Genomic DNA, 23,883 nt, shown 5'->3' on the forward strand with positions numbered 1-23,883 from the left:
CAGAAGTACAAAAGTACTGTTGAAGCAAATACTCATTCTCACCCCGTGAAACAAAACACTTCCTGTCCCCCTTACCTCTGACAGTGAGAGAAGCAGTGGAAGTGTGGTTTCCAACAGTAAAAGTGATAGTTCCAGAGTCAGCTGCTGTGACACCTCTAAGTGTGAGGCTGTGCACGTGACCCTCACATTTGATCAGGTTCATTTCGTTGTTCTGCAGCGGGACGTCCTGGAGTTTCCACTGGACCTGTGTCTCCTCGTGAGAAAGGTGACACTCAAAGTGGACATCTTCGCCCTCGTTTACAACGCAGCTCTCCAAGAACTTCAGTATGTTAACCTCAACAGCTGTTTGACAAAATCATAACAGCAGCAAGGAGTTTATCAAGTTGAAGTGGCGCACATTTCTACTAAGCTGCTGCAATGGGATCAAGAAAAAAAGGAGTCTAGTGTGTTAACACTTGTGAAGAAGAAAAAAGACAACGAATGGTGAGACAAGTGTTCAAGCTCAATGTTGAAAGTGTGAGAATAACCGGAGGTGTTGTTAGGTAGTGCACAAAGTTAGAAAGGAAGTTTCACTCATTAAAGTGCAATTTAAAAAAATAAAATCTCTAAAATGATTTCAAATCATTCGTTTATAAATGTCATGCCCAGATGTTGCTTTGTGAGAAGATATCAACAAGATAAGGTGATAGGGATCAGAAGGTGAAACTCCAGAAAAGTGTTGAGTAAAGACATCCTACCCTTCACAGAGAGGACAGATGAAGTCTTCTGGTAGCCTGTATCACAAGAGTATTCTCCTGAATCAGTTTCCTGCAGTTTGGAGATGATAAGCTCGACCAGAGTCCCTGCCTGTTTCAGATGATACTTGCTACTTGTTGTGAGCTCCTTGTCACCACACCTCCAAACCACACTGGCTCCTGGATTTGTGATTTCACAGCGAAGACAAGCAGTTTCTCCTGCCTGTATTTCAAGGTTCTGTAGCTTGGTTTTGAAAAGGACAGGCTTGGCTGTGGAAAGTTAAAGAAATGAGCCAAGTTTAGGAAAAATGACAGCACAAACAGATTTTATCCATGTTTTAGTCTTCCACCCAAATCCAACTACTGTGTTGATGAAAAGGGAAACAAAGACCCACAAGTGGAAGTAATATACAGGTCCTGGCTATGTGTTTTTACTCAGACTGAGTAAGTCTTCAGAGCTTGAACAGAACAATTCACTCAAGCATTTTCACAGTAAATGACAGGTTGCAGCCCGCATACCCTTCACAGCAACTTGTGCAGTGCTTTGACGTTCACCAGTGTCACACATGTAACTCCCAGAATCCTCTGGGTCTACGTCATGGATTACAAGTACAGCCAGGTGTCCTGTCTGTCTAATTTCATATTTGGCACAAGGACAAAGGCCAAGTTCTCCTTTTCTCCACTCCACAGGAACACAAGATTTTGAAAGCTCGCAGTGTAATGTGACGCTGCTTCCTTCTTCTGCAGTCTGGCTTTCCATCTCGCTTGTGAAAAAAACTGGCAGAGCTGAAGAATAAAGAGAAATAGCTAATGCACTCTGAAGTCGGAAACACAAATGATAAAATGCACTGTAGTGAAGAGAACTGCTTTATGAAATGAACTGGCAGACTTGATGGAAGAAGATGACATGAGATAGATGGTCTGTGCATACCGTTTACTACAAGAGATGCTGAGCTCAGAGAAAAGTCCTCTGAACAGCACAAATATGTTCCTGTGTCTCCAGGAGTCAAATCAAGGATTTGTAGCTCATAACTCAGTCCTGTTTGTTTGGTGTGGTACTTTTCTCCACAACTCAGGATTTCACTTCCCTTCTTCCACTGTACAGGGAGTCCAGGTTTAGAAAGCTCACAGAGAAGAGTGATGCTACCTCCCTCCTCACATACTTGGCTGTCCAGGTCTCGGATGCACACGACCGGAACAACTGAGGATTGAATGATTGAAATGATTTTGCTTATATTATATCAAGTTATAACAAAGTTTGCCTTCTATTGTTCTAATGTATCCATACATCCACAATTGATTTGTAATTGATGATTTCTGCATTCATTCACAACAGTAGAGTGACCAGCCTTTGAAATATTTAAACACAAGTCTGAACTACTCCTTCTTGAACACCATCAAACCATATCAATAAACTTTACAGAATGATAACTAATGAAAAACATCTAACTGAGCTAAATACATTTCACACACAAAAATCTAAACTGAAAACACAACAATGAACAAAACCACTGTACAGAACACACTGTGCAGACTCCAGGATGATGTGAGGGAACAGTTTCCACTTAGAGTTTCAACAGCAAAACCAAACCTGAATGACTGTGCAACTTACAACTCAATATTCAGTGAAATTAAGTCCAAATGTAAAAAGGCAAAACATGAGCCTGCCTGAATGCTTATTAAATAAGATTACAACTGGTGTTGCATCTAATCACCTCTGCAAAATTGACATTAAAAGTTCTCAATAGTGAAGCCAGACTTCACAAACTAAAGGCCGCCTATAAAAATTCCCTTACAGTATATGTTTTTGGCAGATATAGTGTATCCCTCTGAAAGAGAAATACTAGCTCATTGGTATTCAGTTGGTTGTAACATGCAACATAATCTTGACACATCAACATTTTACATCCTGCAGCTCTACCGACATTTAAAAATCATCTATCAATCTTTTCTCTATACCTTCTTTTTCTTGTTCAGGGTTGCAAAAAACTCAAGTTTAAACTGTGTGTTTTCCCCTACAGCCACAGTTGCCCAAAAATAGAAATAACACCCTAATTCCAATATATAAAAGGCTTGATGGCCATATAAATGTGTCAGCATCAGCTATCAATCAAAATTTGTCAAAAGGTATTAACACTACAAGCATACTGGAAATGAGCAAATACACAATGTTGTGCATTTCTACATGAAATGCATTTTCAGACACAATACAGAAAGTTATGAACCATATTAAAACAAAAACATTTACATATGGCAACAAACACAGAGTAATAAAGCAGCTATGTGTATAAGAAGGAAGTAGGATGGTATTAAACAGATGAAATACATTCTTAAATCCCGTTGACAAATAGTAAATGGTCCACACTCACAGACAGTTTTTTTCCAAATTTGTTTTGGTTCATTAAAGTGCTTATGATGCATTCTTAACATCCCACCTGCCCACTAACTCAGCACTTAATGTTACAAAATAAACATTGCATTTTATATACCCAGTATATTTTCTCTACCGTCACACACAAACATACCAACGGCAATTTGGTGGTTTATGTGTTGCCCAAAGGGTATTTTGACATGTTGAGATACTGGGAATTGTACCACTAAAGAAAACCTCAGCAATAACCTCGAGATGAGCTCTCTGCACAGAGGACAACAGCCAGCCACATGCAGATAATAACAAATAATAACAACCTTACTGTTACCTGATAAATACTTAATGTCTGCTCATGCTAAATCAAATAAACTGATCTTTTTACAGTAAGTACAGTGGGTGGAGAATTTCTTTCCAAGCCTGAATTTACATGTTCACAGCACTGACAAATTTCACTGTATCCAACAAAACCCGTGCAAACACATCACATTACCTTCAGCTCCCACTTCGAGCTCTGATGAACTTCTCTGAATCTCCTGTTTGAGTAGCTCCTCTTTATGAGCTCCAGTTTTTAATGAAGTCACAGCTATAACAGTTGAACACAGAAATTTGGCAGAGGAAAACACCAGCTTCATGTAATACTCATACACAGAAGCAGACACAGCTGACAGGATCAAAAAAAAAAAAGAAAACATCTGTACCATTAACCAACCTTCATGCAATAAAAAAACCAAGAGAGCACACAAACGCCACACACTTGACAAAGGTCATGGCATTTACAGCAACATTCTGTAATGCAATTCAAGTAAATTTGAAGCATAAAAACTGTTTTTATGATCTAATCACAAATGTCCATAAAGTGTAGGTAAAAAAGACAAAGAACTTGTAAAACTTCACAACAACGTCTAAAATGTAGACAGGTACATTATAAGGTAATGTATCTATTACCTTGCCAGAACAAAACTAATAGATTTTCTAAATCACTTCATACATTTAAAATATAACTAGGACAAGCTACAGCCAAAAAAATAAAACATGAATGCTAAACAAAACACGTAGTATTGGCACAAGAAGACTTTTAAAAGGCAACACAGTGACAAAGAGGAATATGACAACCATGTATGAAAAGCCAAGATGCAAAACATCAGTGAAGTTCTACCTTGTACTGGCTCTTTGGTCCCCTGGCTTTGAACATATCGTTTGACAGCTGTTTCAGTAACTTTCTTCTCAGCTGGGATAAAACACAACATTAACCTTACAGCCTTACAGAGACGAGTTCACTGACTCAAACAAAACACCCTGCCAGAGCCAAGAAAACAGGTATGTACAGAAACGATGCCCACTTTACCGTAACCTGCCTACAACTCTGCTGTCAGTTACAATTACGTCAGTAACAGTCAGAGTCACAGAGATGTCTGTGAGAAAAGGAAGCAATTACACTTGTTAAAAGAAACTATAAAAGCCTCTGTCTCCTCTCACAGATCAAATTAACAATCCAGGATATAGCAACAATCCAAAACATTACTGCCAAGATGCCAGGAACACAATACTTAATGTTTTACACAAAGGAAGAACAGAGCATAAAAACAAAGTGAAAAGCAACAGATTAAAGCCAATAAAAAGGACACCCACCACCAGTTTATATTTTAGCTCCTGACCTTGTAAGACACTTCTGGACAAACAGTAAAGCCAAGCTGAACTGCCATTTTCCCACATATTTTCTATTTTTTTCATCCATGTTACTAGTCTTATTTTGCAAGCTGAATATTTAATGTCTTCAGCATTAACAGATGCATTGACACTATTCAACAAATACATGCAAGCTTATCACGTTACCTTCATGTCCCCTTTCAAGCTCTCTTGAACCTCTCTGAATCTCCTGTTTGAGAAGCTGCTCTTTAGGTGCCTCCACAGTAGCTGACACTGTCACAGCTATAATGATTGAAAACAATTTCAATTTCACACAAAAAACACCAGCCTCAGGAAGGACTGAAGTCTCATCAAAATAGGAAACATACCTTGTGGGTTTAAATATGTCTACAGCTCAACAATCTAATGTCTAATGTCTACAATCTGCCAAAAAGCAGAGAAATTTGCAAATGTTTAAGTTCACAAGATTGCTTTTTCACACTAAAAGCACAAGCAGCAAACATGTGACACAAACCGGGTATATGAAACAGAGCTTGTCAGGACAAAATTAAAATTCTGAGTAAACACATATAGCCTGAAAACAGCAGGACACCTAATAATATTGCTGAACAAAAGACAAGGCAAAAGACACTTTTATATATTACCTTCTACTGTTTCATTTATCTCCTGTCTCTTCTGAGTGGGTTTAGCAGCTACAGAGGAAGAGTCACCTGTTTTGACTGAAATGCAAGTGCAAACAAGGTACAAAAATACCAGATAAAGAAATTGTGGTTGCAAACAGTAAAACTGCAAGTTTCATTCAAAGTGTACCTTCCAGGCAAACAACAGTTACAGTTACACACTGACATATATAGCATAAGAGACTATTCTGTAGGCAAACAAACTCTAACAAAGAGGAGGTATAATTTATAACTCATTAGCATAACATCCGTTACACATGAGGGTTCCTATTTGCTATTTCTCGGTGAACTAGCTATGTAGCATGCACTGCAATGCAGCAATGATGACAAAGCTTAATTCTGCTCAAGACAGAGTAAATTTGACACAGGGCACGGCAGAAGCACCTGAAATTTAAACCAAAAAATGTCAACCTTGGGAGAAATATATCAATCTTAACTTGAGCAACTTTCACAAACTGCAAAAACATGCGGCAAGCACAGTTTAAAGGTCGATTGCCAACACAAAGGCCATTACTTAGATGGACATCACATAAATCTTAAAATCACCCTTGCTGTCTTTTCTTCATACCTCCTATTTTTTCTTTGGTCTCCTGCATCTTGGTTTCTGGTTTAGCAGCTGAAGGGGGAACGGAGGGTTTCACAGCTGGGGAAAAATATTTACAAGTGAGTCTACCATGAACTCTTTGATTTGCATTATTTTATGAACAGAAAACTAAATATAACCTGACAAAACAATTTCAGGAGCAATTATACAGAACAAAAACCAGTACGACACAACTAACTGCTGTCCAGTCAGAATAAAAGACAAAACACAAGCTGGCATCCAATGTTCATAGCCAACGTTATAACCAATAATAACACAAATACGAAACACAAATACAAGCAAGAACAAACAAGGGCTGCCAAATTTCAAAAAGTTACAGAAAAGTAAAGCTGATGCTGCTGAAACAAGAAAATACAAAGTTCCACAGGGCTGGACACGGAACAAGAAATGATCCAAGCACAAAAACAACCTGCTGTTCCACTAACATATGAAGAAAGTTCCTCATACAATAAATATGATGTCAGACATAACAGACAATGTATTGATGAACAAACAAGCAGAAACAGAAACAAACAACCCCCAAAAAACATTCAGGATGAACAAGAGCAAAAAAAAAACAAAAACAAACAAGTGCAACAGTCCAGACAAAATCTATATCAACAGGACAGGTTTAAGACAATTATTTCTTTAATTCAATCCAAAAAATAAATAAAAATCAAGTAATTTGAAATAAACTGTGATTAATACTTTCAGTGTAGTGATGAAAAATATATATACTTCATTATGCCATAGGGAATCAAATCACACATCCTCCTACCCTTGATCTTGAGGCTAGCTGTGGTCTTCTGCTCTCCACACACACAGCTGTAGTCTCCACTGTCTTCAGGCACTGCTTTGGTAACATGGAGTTCATTCACAGAGGCCTTCTGCTTCATCTGGTACTTCTCACTGGACTTCAGGACCTGGGTTCCCTTCTTCCACTCCACTGGAACTCCAGGTTTGGAGAGCTCGCAGCTCAGAATAATGTTGGCTCCTTCTTCTGCCTCCTGACTGTTCAACTTCTGTTTAAAGGTCACTGGTTGGGCTGGGTATTTATTTAATGATCCATTACCAATTGCATGCCATAGCATAAAAAAGACAAACAGAAATTAAAATAAAAAGCATTTCACTTTGTGGTAAAATACAGACTTTCCAAAAGTGCAAAAACTCAGACATGAACAAACATGTCCTAAACAATTAAAAAAAAGAGACGAAAACATTATTTTTTTTAACAAAACATCTCCCATACCCTTAATGTTTAGGCTGGCTGTGGTCTTCTGCTCTCCACACACACAGCTGTAGTCTCCACTGTCTTCAGGCACTGCTTTGGTAATATAAAGTTCATTCACAGAGGCCTTCTGCTTCATCTGGTACTTCTCACTGGACTTCAGGACCTGGGTTCCCTTCTTCCACTCTACTGGGACTCCAGGTTTGGAGAGCTCACAGCTCAGTATGATGTTGGCTCCCTCTTCAGCTTCCTGGTTGTTCAACTTCTGTTTGAAGGTCACTGGTTGGGCTGAGTGTTAATTAGTTGGTTAGAAACTAGCAGCATGCAATGACATCAAGACACAGACTTTACTTTTCATAAATAAAAAAAAACTCATAAAATCACGAATACAGAGAAGTTACAATTACAGGAAAAGCTGAAAAGAAATTTATAACAGCTGAAAAGGTGCTTGAAGCTTTCCTTTGTTCCAAATCACGACGGGGTGTTTAAAAATCCTCCTCTTACCCTTGATCTTGAGGCTGGCTGTGGTCTTCTGCTCTCCACACACACAGCTGTAGTCTCCACTGTCTTCAGGCACTGCTTTGGTAACATGGAGTTCATTCACAGAGGCCTTCTGCTTCATCTGGTACTTCTCACTGGACTTCAGGACCTGGGTTCCCTTCTTCCACTCCACTGGAGCTCCAGGTTTGGAGAGTTCACAGCTCAGTATGATGTTGGCTCCTTCTTCAGTCTCCTGACTCATCAGCTCTTGCTTGAATGTCACTGGTTGGGCTAAACATTAATAGGTTAGTAATTAGTCGTTTGAATCCAATGACATGTGGTATAAAGACAAACAAACAAACAACAACTGAAGACAAGACAAACACTGACAGTTTACAGCCTTTAATGAAAGGCAGACTTTGCAACATAAGGGCCCCAAACATGCATTTGAAATGCTTCTTAAATAAATACGTAAAACAAAAAAATACTGATCTCCTCCTACCCTTGATCTTGAGGCTGGCTGTGGTTTTCTGCTCTCCACACACACAGCTGTAGTCTCCACTGTCTTCAGGCACTGCTTTGGTAACATGGAGTTCATTCACACAGGCTTCCTGCTTCATCTGGTACTTCTCACTGGACTTCAGGACCTGGGTTCCCTTCTTCCACTCCACTGGAGCTCCAGGTTTAGAGAGTTCACAGCTCAGAATAATGTTGGCTCCCTCTTCAGCTTCTTTACTTACCAGTTTTTGCTTGAAGGTCACTGGTTGGGCTGAACATTAATAGGTTGTTAATCAGTCAATAACATTCTGTGACATTTAGTATGAAAACATACTAAAAAAAACAACACACAACTGAAGGCAAGACAAACACTCGCAGTTTACATTCATATATGACAGTCACATGTTTCAACATAAAAGCTTAAATTGCACATATAAAAAACTGTCCTAGGCACCTGCTCCCCATGACTCCGAAAGGAGAAGCGGGTAAAAAAATGGATGGATGGATGGATGGATAAACTGTCCAAAAACAAACAAAAACATTAATAACTGTACTACTTGAAAAAATCGTCCTCCTACCCTTTACTTTCAGCCTGGCTGTAGTCTTCTGCTCTCCACACACACAGCTGTAGTCTCTGCTGTCTTCTGGCACTGCTTTGGTAACATGGAGTTCATTCACAGAGGCCTTCTGCTTCATCTGGTACTTCTCACCAGACTTCAGGATCTGGGTTCCTTTCCTCCACTCCACTGGGACTCCAGGTTTGGAGAGCTCGCAGCTCAGTACAATGCTTGCTCCCTCTTCAGCCTCCTGGTTCCTCAGCTTTTGTACAAATGTCGGTGGCAATGCTGCATCAGCAAGGTTTTTTTTATTACTTACCAGTGACAAAATAACATATTTTCCAAAAATCTTCCAAATCAAATAATCCAGGCAAATGGAATTCAACACTTGTAGAAAATGCTACACAAAAATAATGATAAAAATGGCATTGATCCATACCATTAACTTTCAAGGCAGCAGATGTCTTCTGGTCCCCACACAAACAAGAATATTCTCCACCATCTTCAACCGTCAGATTTAAAATTTGAAGTGTACAGGAGGTGTCTTTTTGCTTCATGTCATACTTTTTTCCTGGTTTGAGAATCTCAGAGCCTTTCATCCACTGGACTTTGGCTGCAGGTCTTGATACCTCACAACAAAGTGTCACCGTCTCCCCTTCGTTTCTGGTCTGGTTTTTGAGCTTCTCACTGAAACTGGCTGGAAGGACTGTAGTAAAACAAACATCGACTTGATTATATGGAAAAGGTTGTTGAATTCGTCTTGGTTGCAAAGGCAAAAATGAAACATTAGCGATGATAGTGATGAGCCAATTAACATGTTCCAGTTGTACAGCAAAAGCTTCGGAAACTCAAATGTAAGTCCAGTTTGGTTGATAAAGGTTTATCTCAAACAGGTCATCGTGGCTCTTTTATTATTGTACTAGAAAGAAAAAATTGTTTTCAAATGTGCAAACAATAAAATGCATGTGGGCACAGATCTCTGTGAAAAATTAGATTGTGTTGTTGGTCACTGTTTCTTCCTGCACAAATAAACATGAATTCACACATATCCCAAGACAAAAAACTTGCTCTGAGCAATACAACAAAGAACTCAATTTGAAATAAATAAATACATAAATAAAACAAGCATAAAATATATAGAACACATGTGAATAGATAAAAGTCAACTCGTAGTTTTCAGTTTCATCCTCATACATGCTTCATTTCTCACCTTTAACAGTCACCTTTGTCATGCTTTTGGCAGTCCCCACATCACATGTGTAGATATCAGTATCTTTCTCCTCCAGGTGTTTGATGGTGAGAGTTAAGACCCTCCCCTTCTGGGACATCTCATATCGACCTCCAGCCTTGAGCTCCGTATGGCCTTTCAGCCATACCACTGTGGATGGGGTTTGTGCCGTTTCACACTGTAAGGTCACAGAGCTCTTCTCGTCTGCTTGGATGTCCTCAAGAACTTTGGTAAATTTATGGAGTGGTTCTGTTAGGAAGTCAGTCAAGATTATGCTACAACAACTTTTTATATAGCAAAGATATCTATCAGCTTTTTATTATAAAAACTGACATCATGTGTTGTCATATACAAGTTTACTAGATGCTTGTCAAAATGTTAAAATGCAGTAAGATGGAAATACAGTTTTTAATTATCATGCTTACCTTTTATTTCTAGCCTGGCTTTAGTCGTTGCACCTCCAATAACTTCACAGCTGTACTCTCCAGAGTCTTCAGCAGACACATTATGAATGTTCAGCTTCATGACCTTATCTTGCTGACTGATCTCATACTTCTGGCTTTTCTTGATGGCTTTGCCGTCCTTGGCCCACTTGACAGTAGAACCAGACTGTGTCACCTCACAGGTAAAAACAGCATCTTCGCCCTGAACTGCAGAAATATTCTGTACCCCTTTTGATAAAGATGAAGCTTTTGCTGAGAAGAAAGAATAATAAACACTTAATTCAAGATTTGTATTCTTGATCTCAAAGCTTCTTTACTAATATAGGACCAATGGAGGACATCAGGTCCACCTACTGTGTTTCTGGATATTATGGTAACTGGAAAGAAAAGCACTTCCACAGAAAAAAACCTTCAGATATCTGGTCAGATATTAGCATCAGACATAGTTATATAGACCAGTTAAGTGTATTTTAAAGTGCTTCAACTAAATACTAAATTTTCAAGACATTATATAAATTGTTTATGTATGTAAGGTTTTGTTAAGCAGTGAAGCTTTATGTGTCAGAAAAAAAGTAAATGCCACATTAATTACAGTGATCATTCACTTAGCTATACAGTGACTCCGCACCAATCTAATAAGTTGAATCAGTTGAAAAAAAGATCTGAGGAGGTCCAACAGAACCGACAGTGTATTAACACACCAAAAGAATCCTGAAAAAAAGACATTCACAAATGCACAAGACATTTAAAGGTTAAGTTATGGCTTACCTTCAACTTTTAATGTTGTTTTAGAGCATAGATCTTTAATGCTGAAGACCACCTCACCAGCATCAGCTGGGGTGACATCCTTTATTGTCAGCGTGTACTTGCGTCCTTGACTGGAGATCTTAATGCGCCCTCCATTTTTAACAATTTGGCCATTAACGGTCCATGAGCACATATCTGTGCTCTCACGAGACAGAATGCACTCGAAGCTGCACGTGTCTCCTTCATTCACTTCAGCTGATTTCAGCCATTTTGTGATAGCAACACCAATTTCTGCAGCAGAAAGAACAAGGTGAATTATTGATTTGTGTGTCTACAGAATCTAAGTCTTTCTAAATTGTAAAAGTACTGACCTCTTACAGTGACCTTTGACTTTGAAACTTCTGTGCCAAGATCACAACTGTACTCTCCTGCATCCTCTTTGGTGACGTCCTTGATGATCAGTCCTAAAGACTTGCCTGTGTGAAGGAGCTCATATTTTGTTCCGGCTTTTAAGACTTTCCCATCTTTTCTCCATACTGGAGACACCCTTGGCTTGGATGCCTCACATGGCAAAGTTATCATGCCCTTCTCCTCTCCAATGATGTCATCAAGTGACTTGAGGAACACTGCACGTTTCTCTGCAAGGCAGTTGAGAAAGGTATGACTGACTGAGCAAGACGACATATTCTTACCTGAAAGTGATTATGTTTAAATTATTAAACATTTGTGGCTTTTAGCAGCAAATTATTTCAAGTAACCACTGATCTTGAGTCCCATCATTAAGTGAAAACATAGTGAAAAGCTTCCCTCACCTTTGACCTTGAGTGTGGCAGACTCTTTCACTTTGCGGACTTGAAACATGATGGTTCCTCCATCTTGGGGAGCTAAATTTTTCAGTGTGAGCTTGTGGACTTTTCCCTCATGTGTGATGGTGTTAACTTCGTTAGTGAAGAGCACTTTGTCATTCAGAAGCCACTGTGCCTCTTCATCTGCATAGTTAATCTCACACGCGAAGACTGCATCGCTGTCTTCATCAACCTCCGTGTTAACTAGGTGCTTGGTGATCTTAATTTCACGGGCTAAATAGAAACAATACAAAACAAAACAATACAGTTTTAATTTGATGTTGAAATATGGCAATCTAGGTGACAGTTAATTCCTACATAACTATTATGTAATGTGATTACTTTTAGTAGTAATAAAATATATATACTGTACCTTCAACAGTAAGGGTGCCTTTGGTCTCAGCTGGTCCTGACTGACAGCGATATTCTCCACTGTCCTCTTCAGTCAATCTTTGAATTGTAAGTTGGGCCCTTGTAGCATCTTGTTTCATGTTATATTTATCCGATGCTGACAGAAGAACCTGACCTCTGAACCAATTAACCTCTTTGGGTGCTGCAGAAAATTTGCAAGCGATTGTTGCAGAGCTTTTTTCCTTTGCTTTTACATCTTTAATGGGCTCTGCAATCTCAAGTGGACGCTCTAAATATACAGAATAGTATATGATTGGACACAGTGGCAAAAAGCTCTTCTCCACAACTGTTGTGTAAACTTGTAATTTCAAAACATTTACCTTTCACAATGAGCTGAGCGGAAGTTTTGCTCTTCCCAGCAGTGAACTGTACAGGTCCTGTCATTGATGCTTTGGTCTTTTTGAAAGTGAGGCGATGAAGGGTGCCTTCCTTCTCCATCTCAACATCCGCACTCTCTTGCACAGCAACTCCACTCAAGGTCCATATGGGAGGTTTTACAAGTTCCATACTGATTTCAACTTCAAACACAGCTGCGAAGGGCTCTGTCACCTCGACTGAACTGAGTTCCCGCACAATACTTATGGACTGCTCTATAGGGACCATAAATCGATCAAAGTTTAGTGAAGTTCAATATTAAAATTTCATATATAAAGGTAATGATGTTAAAATAATAGTTTAACCTTTAAAACACAAACAAAACTGCAACAAGCATTCAATATTTTATTTTTGTTTTGTATGCACTGGTAGGAAAAAAGAACATTGTATGAAAATATCATCCATGAGTGAGCATCTTTGTGTTTTCATGAATAAGACATATACAATTTTATGTGAGAGTTTATTACATATTATTAGTTTTAAAAACTATTATTTCACCTACAGGAACAGTTAAGTATTTCTGTTTAGGTTTTGGGACAAAAACTTTGATTCAAATTAGTAATTTAGTGCTTGTTACAAAATGACCAAGTAATATATCAATATATATTTAATATATCCCATTAGTAGATTTGTTTTTCACATCAATAATCAGATCAGTGCCTCATTCACTAGAAGTCTGATGGCTTATTTTATGACAATATTGTACCTATTTACATAAACACTGGGGTTTACAACTGATCTTTATCATCTTTCATTGTATTACCTTCCACAAGCAGTTTGCATGATGTCTTGTCATCAGTAGCGTCACAGGTATATGTGTCTTCATCTCCACAGTCCGCATCGTTGATGGTGAGCTTTCGGTACACATCTTCACTTTTAATCTCATACTTTTTGCTTGGTTTGATCTCCATCTTGTTTTTGAACCACTTCACCTTTGCACTGGCACATGAAACTTGGCATTCAAGGTGAACGCGGTGCTTATATATTGCTATCTTATCCCTGAGTTTCTTCACAAACTTGACAGGCAGCTCTACAGTAACAATAACACTGAGTAAATAAAAACTTTCAACTATGTGCCTAATACCAATAATCCACTGCAACTTTAAACCTGGGATAAATAAGCATGTTGGAAAAAATTTTTTAAGTCAACAAGTCTCAAAATTGAATCATCCTTGTATAATTTTAAAGATTATCAATAATCAAATGAGAACAGCAGGTCAGACTTACTGGACTATTTATTACATCTTTAAAAACAAATGAGCAATATTTTACCTTCATTCAATCGAAAAAGCAAGTTATGACATGACCCCTGAAACAAATCCTTAACTCTAAGCTTTGCTGTCGTTGAAATGTAACTGATCTGCCATCAGGCCTCAATGAGAAATAATGTCACTGCAAACTGCAATTTGATTGCAATCATATCACACTTAATGCTGTCAGAATGATGCAGAATGTTGAACAAATAAATTAAATTCCAGTGTAAGAGTTCATATTTAACCAACTATTGGTGCCAAAATGTTAAGTCTGAGAATAATTTTATAATAAATAAAACATTAACATTAAGAAATAAATCAGGTTTAAAATGTTCAGGTTACAATGACTATTTGCAACATTCTGACAGCTGTGGTGATAATGCATTTGCAACCCCACTTAACATTAGAACACAATTGTTACTAATTCCATGCAGCAATACATAAAGTATAAAATGTGTAATTTTCAGCATATAACAAAAAAAATGCTTACCTTTCACTTTAAGTTTTGCAGTTGACGAAGCTTTTTCAACTGTAAATTTAATCTCACCCATATCTTCAGGAGTAACAGACTTAAACAGCAGTACAAATCTTCTGCCTGAAATAACATAGAAAGCTTGTATTGAAAAAAATATATATATTTGTAAATCAAAATAACAAGCTATAGCAGTGTTCAAATAAACAGTTATTTAACCTTTTCCCAGGAGCCTTACCCTCCTGCCTCATCTTGATGTTCTCACTGACTTTGAGTTTGGTAGTTCCTTTGTACCAGAGGCAATCCACATCATCATGTGAGATTTCACAAACGAATGAAGCACTCTCCTTCTCCATCACTTCAACATCCTCCAGCTTCTTAATAATCTTGATTTCTCTGGCTGCAGCAACAATGATAAGAATACATTTTATTACAACAGCTTCTTGGATGGACCCTGACTGGTTTGTTCGGTTTGTAACGTAACAATTACCTTGAACAATGAGCTTAGCAGAGGTGTTATCATCAGTAGTGCGACAGATGTAAGTGCCTCCATCTTCAGGTGTGCATTTGTGGATAACTAAAGTCCGCTTATGGCCCAAGGAATGAATGCCAAAGTTCTTCCCTGGCTTCAGCTCAACATCACCCTGCAGGTTCATTATATTTTAGAAGGCTACGTATGTACTACACATTTTAAATCACATCATTTTAATTTGCTGACATTGACTGAAACAGTAACTTTTTACCTTAAACCATTTTACGTCTGCATTGGTTCTAGACACTTCACATTCAAAAGTAACCTTCTCCTTCTCAGGAACATTGATGTCCATCATGGGTTTTGAAATCATAGCAGGAGGTTCTGTAAAAACGAGACATTTAAGTCTAAATGTGTCTATGATTGTGACCAGCAGAGACACTGAAAGGACTAAGAAGCAGCAGAATTTACCTGCTACAATCAGTCTGGCTGAGGTATGGACTCCCTCTGCTTGGAAGGAAATCAATCCGGCATCTTCCCTCTTGAGATTGGACAGAGTCAGGTTGTGCTTCTTTCCCAGCGTTGTGATGCGGCAGCTCAACCCGGACTTTAACTTGGCCCCGTCTCTGGTCCACGAACCTTCAACATCCGCCTGACTGAGCTCCACCTCGAGGGTTACTGTTTCTGTTTCATGTGCTTTGGTTTCTGTTAGACCTTTCATTAGCTGAATCTTTTTCACTGAAGGGGGAGATAAAAAGTTTGAAATTAACATGCAAGAATAAGCTGAAAGTGCTGTGACTTAAATGATAAAACCGTCCAGTTATATATGTATCTTTAGCTGACTGGTATGTTGTAACTACAATATGCATCTTTTATTCTGCCTTGTAAATATGTTAAATGTGTATCGTCTTACTCTCAACAGTGAGCTTGGCCTGAGTTTTGTCATCCAGGGTCTCACAAGAGTATATGCCACGATCGGCATAAGTTACTCTCTTGAAGACCAGATATTGCTTGGCTCCATCAACTCGTATCTCTATGTTTCCTGTAGGCTGCAGCACCACACTGTTTTTCATCCACTTGACTTCACTTGAAGCCTTACTGAGCTCCACTGCTAGTTTTGCCTCATTGTCCTCCTCGGCAGTCAGGTTTTCCAGCTTTTTCTTAAACGTCACAGGTTCGCCTGAAAGAGGCACAATGAATTATAGTAAAAAAAAATGTTTTGGAAGTTGCAGCATAAGTAACACAGATATTTCAACATAAGCTTTAATTCTTACGTTGAACTTGCAGGGCAGCTTTACAACTTTTGCCTTCTGCATCCACACTGATCTCCCCCGCATCCTTCGGTGTGACCGAGGTGATGGTAAGCAAGAAACTTCCACCTCCGTGCTCAGTTTTGTACTTGGGCCCAGCAGTGATGGGTATACTGTTGTGGAACCACTTAACGCTGACGTCGGCTGGGGTCACAGCAATCTTGAAAATGGCGTCTTTTCCTTCCATTGCAGCTACGTTATTTAGTTTGGTGGTCAACCGTACGAGTCTTGGGGCTGAAAGAAATTAAGTTTATATTAAAGTAAGTTTAAAGTATTAAACTATCTCTCTTTACTTTCAATTAGTCAGTTACCTTTTGAGGTTACTTTAGCAGATGTCTTGTCACTTTTACATACGCAGCTGTATTCGCCTTCATCTTCCTTCGTCATGCCTGTTACTGTAAGAACACGCTTAGCACCATCTGCTTTGACGCAGTGCCTGCTTCCAGGTTTAATCTCACAGCCTTTATGTTGCCAGACAACATCCCCTGAGGCTTGATTTAGCTCACAAACCAGGCAAAGTGTGCCTCCCAACTCCACTGAGGCAGATTTCAAAGGAACAACAAACTTCAAAGCTGATTCTGAAATGACAAAATGAGTTTCCAATCAAACATTTTCAAAGGTTCATGCTAAACAAAGTTGATAATTGACTATTCTTTGAGCTACCTTTAACTTGAACTTTGAACTCCATTTTGTCATCAGGAGTTTGACAAGAGTATGTTCCACCATCTTTGTTTTCTGCAGATTTCACAATCAGAGTACAAGAAAGGCCATCTTTTTTCATTTCATACTTGCTGCTTTCCTTCAGCTCCACGCCATCTCTTAACCACTTGACATGACCACTCTCTGTGCTCAACTCAGTGGCTAAAACAATGTTTTCACTTGCTTCAACAATACATGTGTCCTTGACAAGCTTCTTCTTGAACTTGATGGCTACATCTACAAAGAAGGACTTTCTTTAACTGCATTGTGCATAGAATAATAACTCCACTGGAAAAATTAAACATATTGAAATACAATTTTACCTGTTGGCTGCGGTTTGATTGCCAGTTTCTCACTTCCAGCTTCACAAGTGTATTCTTTAGCCTCCTTCTTCTCCAGTTTCTCTATCACCACTTCCCGAGTCTTGCCCTTTGACTCCATTTGGGCTGCCTTGCTGGAGGTCACAAGTTTTTCATCTTTGTACGACTTCACCTCTGTTTTGGATTCTGAAACCTCTGAACTCAGAGTGGCTTTTTGAGAGAGAGATGCTTTCACGTCCCTCTTGACTGATTCCTTGTTACCAGAGGGAGGTTCTGAAAAGCAGATAAGAAAATCACCTAATCATTTTAGTAAAGCTTAAACAATTAGATAATGGCGAAGAACAGATTCGACAGATAAATTAAAATAATGGAATATACTAGAAAAAATACTGTTTAACACAACAGTTTTGGCGTATTTGTATACTGTAGAAAAATAAAGCAGTGTCTTCTCCTTCCTACCTTCAACATGTAACTTAAAGGCCAGCTTCTCAGATCCAGCCTCACAGGTATACTCTCCAGCGTCTTTCTTCTCAACGCTCTCTATCAGCAGCTGGCGGCTCTTGCCTTTTGACTCAGTATGTATTAGCTTGCTAGATGTCAGCAGCTTGCCATCCTTGTACCATTTCACCTCTGCCTTGGCATCAGCAACCTCACAGCTCAGGATGGCTTTCTGGGACAGATTGGCTTTTATGTCTTTTTGGACAGACTCTTTGTTGAAGAAGGCAGATTTGAGTTGGAAAAGGAAAGGAAAGGGAAAACATTTCTCCATTGCATTGGTTTACTGAAACATGTTTAAAAAGTAGAATATAGCATTTAAAATGTAGTTGAAGTTTTTTTGTGTGTTTTTTAGTTTCTTTGAATATAGTATTTACAACCATTATATACCAGATGACAGATAAACTGTTATTGTTTACATGATAGAATTTAATGCTTAATGGACCAACCAATGACAATTATTTTACAAGTGTTGTTGTTTGTTTGTTTGTTTTTGAACAGATAGTATCCTCCTTTACCTTCAACATGTAACTTAAAGGCCAGCTTCTCAGATCCAGCCTCACAGATGTACTCTCCAGCGTCTTTTTTCTCAACACTCTCTATCACCAGCTGGCGGCTCTTGGCCCTAGATTCCGCGTGGATTATCTTGCTGGATGACAGCAGCTTGCCATCCTTGTACCATTTCACCCCCGTCTTGGCATCAGCAACCTCACAGCTCAGAGTAGCTTTCTGGTATTGTGAGGCTTTGACCTCCTTTTGAACAGACTCCTTTTTGAAGAAGGCAGACTGGACTTGTGCGTCTGTAGAGACCATGAAAAAACAACAGTGTTTTTTTTTTCTGTCAGCAACTACATTCCCAGTCAAGTGTACTAGTCAAGAAAACAGAAAAACAGGTGAGTTTAGTTGCTGATTCTACCTGACACCTGAAGTTTGAAGATCAGCTTTTCAGTCCCTGCCTCACAGATGTATTCTCCAGCATCCTTCTTCTCCAGATTATCTATCACCAGCAGGTGACTTTTACCCTTTGACTCTGCATGTATTGCTTTATTGAACATTAGGAGCTTGCCATCTTTGTACCATTTCACCTCTATCTTGGAATCAGAAACCTCACAGCTAAGCGTGGCCTTCTGGGACACAGTGCCTTTCACCTCGTTCTGAACAGCCTCCTTGTTAAAGAACACTGACTGGGCCTCTGACGAATGAGTCATCACAGAGAAAATATCAAATACTTCTTATATAAAGGTAATAAACATATACACACAACACTCTTACCTGCCACTTGGATTTTAAAAGCCAACTTCTCAGATCCAGCCTCGCAGATGTAATCTCCAACATCTTTCTGCTCCACGCTGTCAATCACCAGCTGGCGACTCTTGCCTTTTGATTCAGTATGGATCGTTTTGCTGGATGTCAGAAGCTTGCCATCCTTGTACCATTTTACCTCGGTTTTAGTGTCAGCTACCTCACAGCTCAAGACGGCTTTCTGGGAGAGAGTAGCTTTCACTTCCCTCTGAATGAACTCCTTGTTGCAGAAGGCTGACTGAGCCTCTGAAATTAAAGTCAGTGACAAATACACAGCTGTTAAGAGCAAGGACTAAAATCCCTGATGACCAACAGACAAACATATGATCAGAATCCTAAATGTTTTCAGGAACTTAGCAAGAAAAAAAAGTGAGTAAATATTGTGTTTTTCTCCCCAACATAATCTATATTTTCCATATTGAGGAATTCTGTTTATTTTTCATTGTATATATTGTTACCTTTTTTTGAACAGGGTTGTAAAAGTCCACATATGGTTAAATGAAACCTTCTCTGAACTTTTACTGAGTGTGAATTCAACTGGAAACTTACAGGCAGACATAAAATTGCAAATGAACCAATCAAGCAGTCCTACCGGACACAAATATCTTGAAGAGCAGCTTATCTCCTCCAGCCTCACAGGCGTACTTTCCAGCATCACTCTTCTCCACCTTTTCAATCACCAGCTGACAACTAGTGCCCTTTGCTTCTGAGTATATCCTCCTACTCGACTCCAACAACTTGCCATCTTTATACCATTTCACCTCTGTCTTACCATCAGACACGTCGCAGCTTAGACTTGCTTTCTGCGAGAGGATGGCTTTGACCTCCTTCTGAACTGACTCTTTGTTGGAGAATGCAGCTACTGCTTGTGTTTCTAAGAATTAAAAAAAAATATATATATTAATAATCAAAGTTTACTATAAGTTTCTAACAGCCACATAACTTAGAAGTCAAGCCTATGTCTGCTAAAAATTACCATACAGTCTTACCTTTTATCTTGACATGGAATGTGACTTTATCACCTGCTGTCTCACAGGAATAATATCCTTCATCAGTTTTCTTGGCACTCTTAATGATGAGCTTCCTTTGAGTCCCTTTGGAGATAATAGTAGTTCTTTGGTCCTCATTGATCTCTACTTTATCCTTTTTCCACACAACAACAGCGCTCGCTAGAGACACCTCACAGCTCAGCTCAAGATCTCCTTTGAGAGATGACGATAATCCCATGGGACCTCTGGCTTTATTTATAAATTTGGCAGGTTCATCTAAGAAAAAAAGTATATGAAATGGGGACCAGTAAATTTATTATTTGTGAAAGCAAACACTGTGTATTTTTTGGGGATACAATTATTGTTATTATTTTTATTATTTCAACTTTGAAAAAGTAAGTATTAGTTGTAACTTTAATGTATATACCTTTAAGAGCAAGCTGAATAGCCATCCTGTCATCGGCTAAAGAACACTCATAAATGCCCACATCTTCCTCCGTAACATTGTGTACCATCAGGATCCTCTTGCGATCTTGTAACACATATTCATACTTCTTGCCCATTTTCAGCTCCCGCCCATTCTTCATCCAAATCACCTGGAGAAATAAATACAGAAAAGTTTAATAAAATATAAATAAAAAAGTCATTATCTGATATGATGTCTCTTAGATTTTTAAGGGTAAAAAAACAAGTATACTAAAATTTTTATAACAGCTTAACTCTATAAATAAGGAGTTATGGTTATGGGCTGCGAAATTGTGCAACGACTTTTGTTAAAAGTGCAAAACACTGGACCAACCTTGGAGAACCTTTACTGAACAAGCGGTTCGACAGACAGTGCCATTAAAGGTTGCTTGCAAAATACTGTGAATAAATACTGGAGCCACCATGACAGCCAAATGTTTGTGATCAGTCATTTTGAAGCTTGATTTTCAGTTGTTTTTCTGGAGGCTGAAACTGCTCACAGTTTATCAAGAAGCTGAAGCTGAAGGGTGTATTTGGAAGTTGACTGATAAATTATTTGCATCATTGCAAAATTAATAAATAAATAAAAAGCAGAAAATGTTTTAAAGTCATTCCTTGGCAGCTGTAAGTAGTACTGAAATTCCCCTGAAGGATAATATTTGACAGGCTAAGGAAGTGATGCTCTTTTCAAACTTGCATCTTTTCAAAGTTCAGATATGTTAACAGAATCTGAAACCAAAACAATGAGTAAGAAATATGATTCTGACACAAACCTGTGCGTCATAATCTGACACCTCAACAGTCAGCTGAGCGGTGTCTTGGGCACTGCAGGTCACAACTTCTGCATGATCTGACTTGTTGGTGAACCTAACAGAAGGGGCTAAAAATACAGTTTCATGCTCAGACACAATAATTTGTTTGTCTCACATTAAATTAGGCATAACAAATTTTTAACAAAGAATAGATAATAAAAAAAATTAAGACTATACCCTTCACAGACAGGGTGCAGCTGCTCTGTGAACCTCCGCCAACAAATTTGATTTCAGCACCATTCATTTCCATGGTCACGACACGGATGAGCAGTGTGTGCGTGGTCTTTGACCTGGTGATGAGGTAGTCAGCTCCACTGCGCAGGAGGCGCCCATTGAGGGACCAGAAGCCCGAGCAAACAGCAGACAGCTCTAAGGAGATAGAGAACTCCTCATCGGATACTGCAGTGCTGTTTATTAGGCCTTTCTTGATTTCTGCAGTGGGTTCTAAATAGACAAAAAAGAAAAAAAGACATAAACAAGACATTAAAAAAAAGATAAACCAAAAAAAATAGATATGAATAAAAGTATCTGGGTCTTACCAAGATAAAAGCTTCCAGGTACATCCAGATAGGGACTCTGCCCAAAGTCATTCATGGCAGAGATTCGGAACTGATAGCTAGCTTCCTCAGCAAAGTTACAGATGGTGATCTCTGTTGAAACAAGGGTTTCTCCAGCATTGCACCTCTGCCATGTAGAAGCACCAACCTTCCTTCTCTCCACAATGTACCCTTTGATGGGAACAGGGCGATCGCTGTCAGGAGGAGACCACTGAATAGTGATAGAAGAGTCTGTCTTGTTCTGCACCACAGCATTGACTGGGGGATCGGGTGGAAGCTTTCGTGCAGCTGGAGTGGAAAAAGTGACAATTAATATTTTCAGCTGAAAACTGAAAACCTATCTTTTGTTAGGATGACTCCAAAAGTTTTTGAAATGATCTGACTAACCAGTAACAGTGAATCTTGTGGAAGTCTTGCAGTCGCCAGCCACAAAGGCTATTTCTCCTGAATCATCTGCTTGGCAGTCTTTAATTGTGAGTGTGTACTGTCTAAGCACACAGGCAATGGAAATACGAGCATCTTCCTTCAACTTCTCGCCATTGCGGGTCCAGTAGGCATCTGAGCTCAGATGTTCCAGCTCAACGCAGAAGATGACAGTGTCACTGACAGGAACTACTGTCCTCCGAGGGAGCTTCTTGGTGATATTACCTGGGAAATGGGGGTAAAAGCGTTATATAGCAACATTTTTAAGTCAGAAATTTTGCAGTAATAGTTACAGTGTAAAAATGCTTTGTGAAATATGCTTACAAATTGTTTAACCACTAAAAGGAAGCATGAAAAAAAAAGTTTATACCAAGGACTGTGAGCTCAGCCACAGTGCGGCTGCCCTCTTTCATCTCACAGATGTAAACACCATCATCATTAGTGGTGACGTTGTGTATGGTCAGACTGCGCAGGGTGCCATCCTCCTCCATGCGATATTTGCTGTTTTGCTCCAGACGTGTTTCCTCCATGAACCAGCTGGCCTGTGTGGCGATATAAGGCACCTCGCACATGAGCAAGGCCGAGGACTTCTCTTGGACCTCCACATCCCGCAGCTTCCTCTTGAAAGGCAATTTGGGCTCTGACGCAGAAAAAAATAGCACAATCTTCATATACATAACAATATGAATTGTTTTGTTTTATTTTAATATGATAATTTATCTGCTGTAAACTGCAGCTTCTGCATGAGACTTCAGTGAAATTTCAGCAGTAACAAGTAGAACGTTAAAAGGTAGATTTGTCTCTGGATAACAGAAAACAGAAAAAAAGTGCAAGTTATGTAATAATTACAATGTATTTAAAAGCAGTGAAATTAATGTTACAAAATGTTTTGCGAATTGTTTTTGTTTTCATGGCTTTATGAGAGCCATCTTGCCTGTGTCATAACTCAGGGGATTCTGTCCAGAGAGAGCGAAACCAAGACCAAAACACGGAGACGAAGATAACGGTAAGTGAATTTATTTACAAAGTGAAAGCTATGTACAGTGGGCGGTATCCGGAGGAGTCTGCAAGAGAAGGAGAGCTGGGTGAGTCTCGGGTACAAGTCTTGATCCAGGATAATTGCTAGGTGGTGCCAGTAATGTTTCTTTGTTTGCTTACAGATCCAGGAAGTGAATACAGCGCCGAAGAGAGGAGGAGCGGTTCCCAGAGTTCCAGGAGTGACGAGCCAGTTCCAGTAAGGTAAGTATCAGAGTGATCCCAGGTAAGTAGTCCTTAGTTCTCGTGGTCGTGACGTGGCAAAAACCTAGGACGTAGGCAAAAACAGAGAACGTAGTTAACACTGGGAGCAAGAGTCAAGGTTAGACGCTGAGGCGGAGAATCTAACCCAGTAGGTTCGATGCTCCAGCGAAGATCTGATCTCAGCCTGCTGCTTAAGTACTAGATGGTCTCATCAGTGGAAACTGGAACACCTGTGGAGTAATGATTAG

At 39.2% G+C, this 23,883-nt stretch overlaps 2 protein-coding genes across 22 annotated transcripts in view; both read right to left on the reverse strand.

Annotated features, from left to right (window-relative positions):
- obscnb (obscurin, cytoskeletal calmodulin and titin-interacting RhoGEF b) overlaps positions 1-23,883 on the reverse strand; it is a 51,664-nt gene that overhangs the window by 20,620 nt on the left and 7,161 nt on the right. For 6 of the 21 annotated variants that reach the window (XM_017425981.3, XM_017425979.3, XM_017425975.3 and 3 more), the window contains exons 3-43: positions 22,767-23,036; positions 22,361-22,621; positions 21,956-22,261; positions 21,594-21,860; positions 21,378-21,484; positions 20,567-20,735; positions 20,140-20,415; positions 19,743-20,024; positions 19,121-19,396; positions 18,765-19,040; positions 18,367-18,648; positions 17,813-18,061; positions 17,357-17,626; positions 16,998-17,270; positions 16,646-16,912; positions 16,299-16,568; positions 15,938-16,204; positions 15,496-15,762; positions 15,296-15,408; positions 15,043-15,196; positions 14,791-14,952; positions 14,571-14,675; positions 13,591-13,857; positions 12,773-13,042; positions 12,415-12,681; positions 12,009-12,275; positions 11,568-11,834; positions 11,218-11,487; positions 10,432-10,701; positions 9,989-10,255; positions 9,218-9,484; positions 8,800-9,066; positions 8,226-8,492; positions 7,748-8,014; positions 7,265-7,531; positions 6,794-7,060; positions 6,001-6,075; positions 5,397-5,471; positions 4,939-5,034; positions 4,262-4,333; positions 3,596-3,688 (exon numbers count right to left, since the gene is read on the reverse strand). In XM_017425981.3, the coding sequence (XP_017281470.1) occupies positions 3,596-3,688; positions 4,262-4,333; positions 4,939-5,034; positions 5,397-5,471; positions 6,001-6,075; positions 6,794-7,060; positions 7,265-7,531; positions 7,748-8,014; positions 8,226-8,492; positions 8,800-9,066; positions 9,218-9,484; positions 9,989-10,255; positions 10,432-10,701; positions 11,218-11,487; positions 11,568-11,834; positions 12,009-12,275; positions 12,415-12,681; positions 12,773-13,042; positions 13,591-13,857; positions 14,571-14,675; positions 14,791-14,952; positions 15,043-15,196; positions 15,296-15,408; positions 15,496-15,762; positions 15,938-16,204; positions 16,299-16,568; positions 16,646-16,912; positions 16,998-17,270; positions 17,357-17,626; positions 17,813-18,061; positions 18,367-18,648; positions 18,765-19,040; positions 19,121-19,396; positions 19,743-20,024; positions 20,140-20,415; positions 20,567-20,735; positions 21,378-21,484; positions 21,594-21,860; positions 21,956-22,261; positions 22,361-22,621; positions 22,767-23,036 (9,327 nt within the window). The remainder of the gene's footprint in view (positions 1-3,595; positions 3,689-4,261; positions 4,334-4,938; positions 5,035-5,396; positions 5,472-6,000; positions 6,076-6,793; positions 7,061-7,264; positions 7,532-7,747; positions 8,015-8,225; positions 8,493-8,799; positions 9,067-9,217; positions 9,485-9,988; positions 10,256-10,431; positions 10,702-11,217; positions 11,488-11,567; positions 11,835-12,008; positions 12,276-12,414; positions 12,682-12,772; positions 13,043-13,590; positions 13,858-14,570; positions 14,676-14,790; positions 14,953-15,042; positions 15,197-15,295; positions 15,409-15,495; positions 15,763-15,937; positions 16,205-16,298; positions 16,569-16,645; positions 16,913-16,997; positions 17,271-17,356; positions 17,627-17,812; positions 18,062-18,366; positions 18,649-18,764; positions 19,041-19,120; positions 19,397-19,742; positions 20,025-20,139; positions 20,416-20,566; positions 20,736-21,377; positions 21,485-21,593; positions 21,861-21,955; positions 22,262-22,360; positions 22,622-22,766; positions 23,037-23,883) is intronic. The other 15 variants (XM_037981888.1, XM_017425970.3, XM_017425968.3 and 12 more) reach the window with 14 other exon arrangements.
- Positions 208-3,587, reverse strand: LOC108241670 (obscurin-like). Its single transcript, XM_037981889.1, has 2 exons — positions 1,254-3,587; positions 208-1,004 (listed from the first exon to the last, which is right to left on the reverse strand). Exons 1-2 carry the CDS (start codon positions 1,492-1,494, stop codon positions 670-672), a joined length of 576 nt encoding a protein of 191 aa, XP_037837817.1. The 5' UTR covers positions 1,495-3,587; the 3' UTR covers positions 208-669.

This window comes from Kryptolebias marmoratus, linkage group LG20 (genome assembly GCF_001649575.2).
Source record: "Kryptolebias marmoratus isolate JLee-2015 linkage group LG20, ASM164957v2, whole genome shotgun sequence".
NCBI classification, from domain to species: Eukaryota; Metazoa; Chordata; class Actinopteri; order Cyprinodontiformes; family Rivulidae; genus Kryptolebias; species Kryptolebias marmoratus.

Coding starts and splice junctions, on each gene's coding strand:
- LOC108241670 (XM_037981889.1), bottom strand. CDS start 1,494: ATGGAAAGCCAGACTGCAGAAGAAGGAAGCAGCGTCACATTACACTGC. Junction 1,005..1,253: donor TGCACAAGTTGCTGTGAAGG/GTATGCGGGCTG, acceptor AACTTTCCACAG/CCAAGCCTGTCCTTTTCAAA.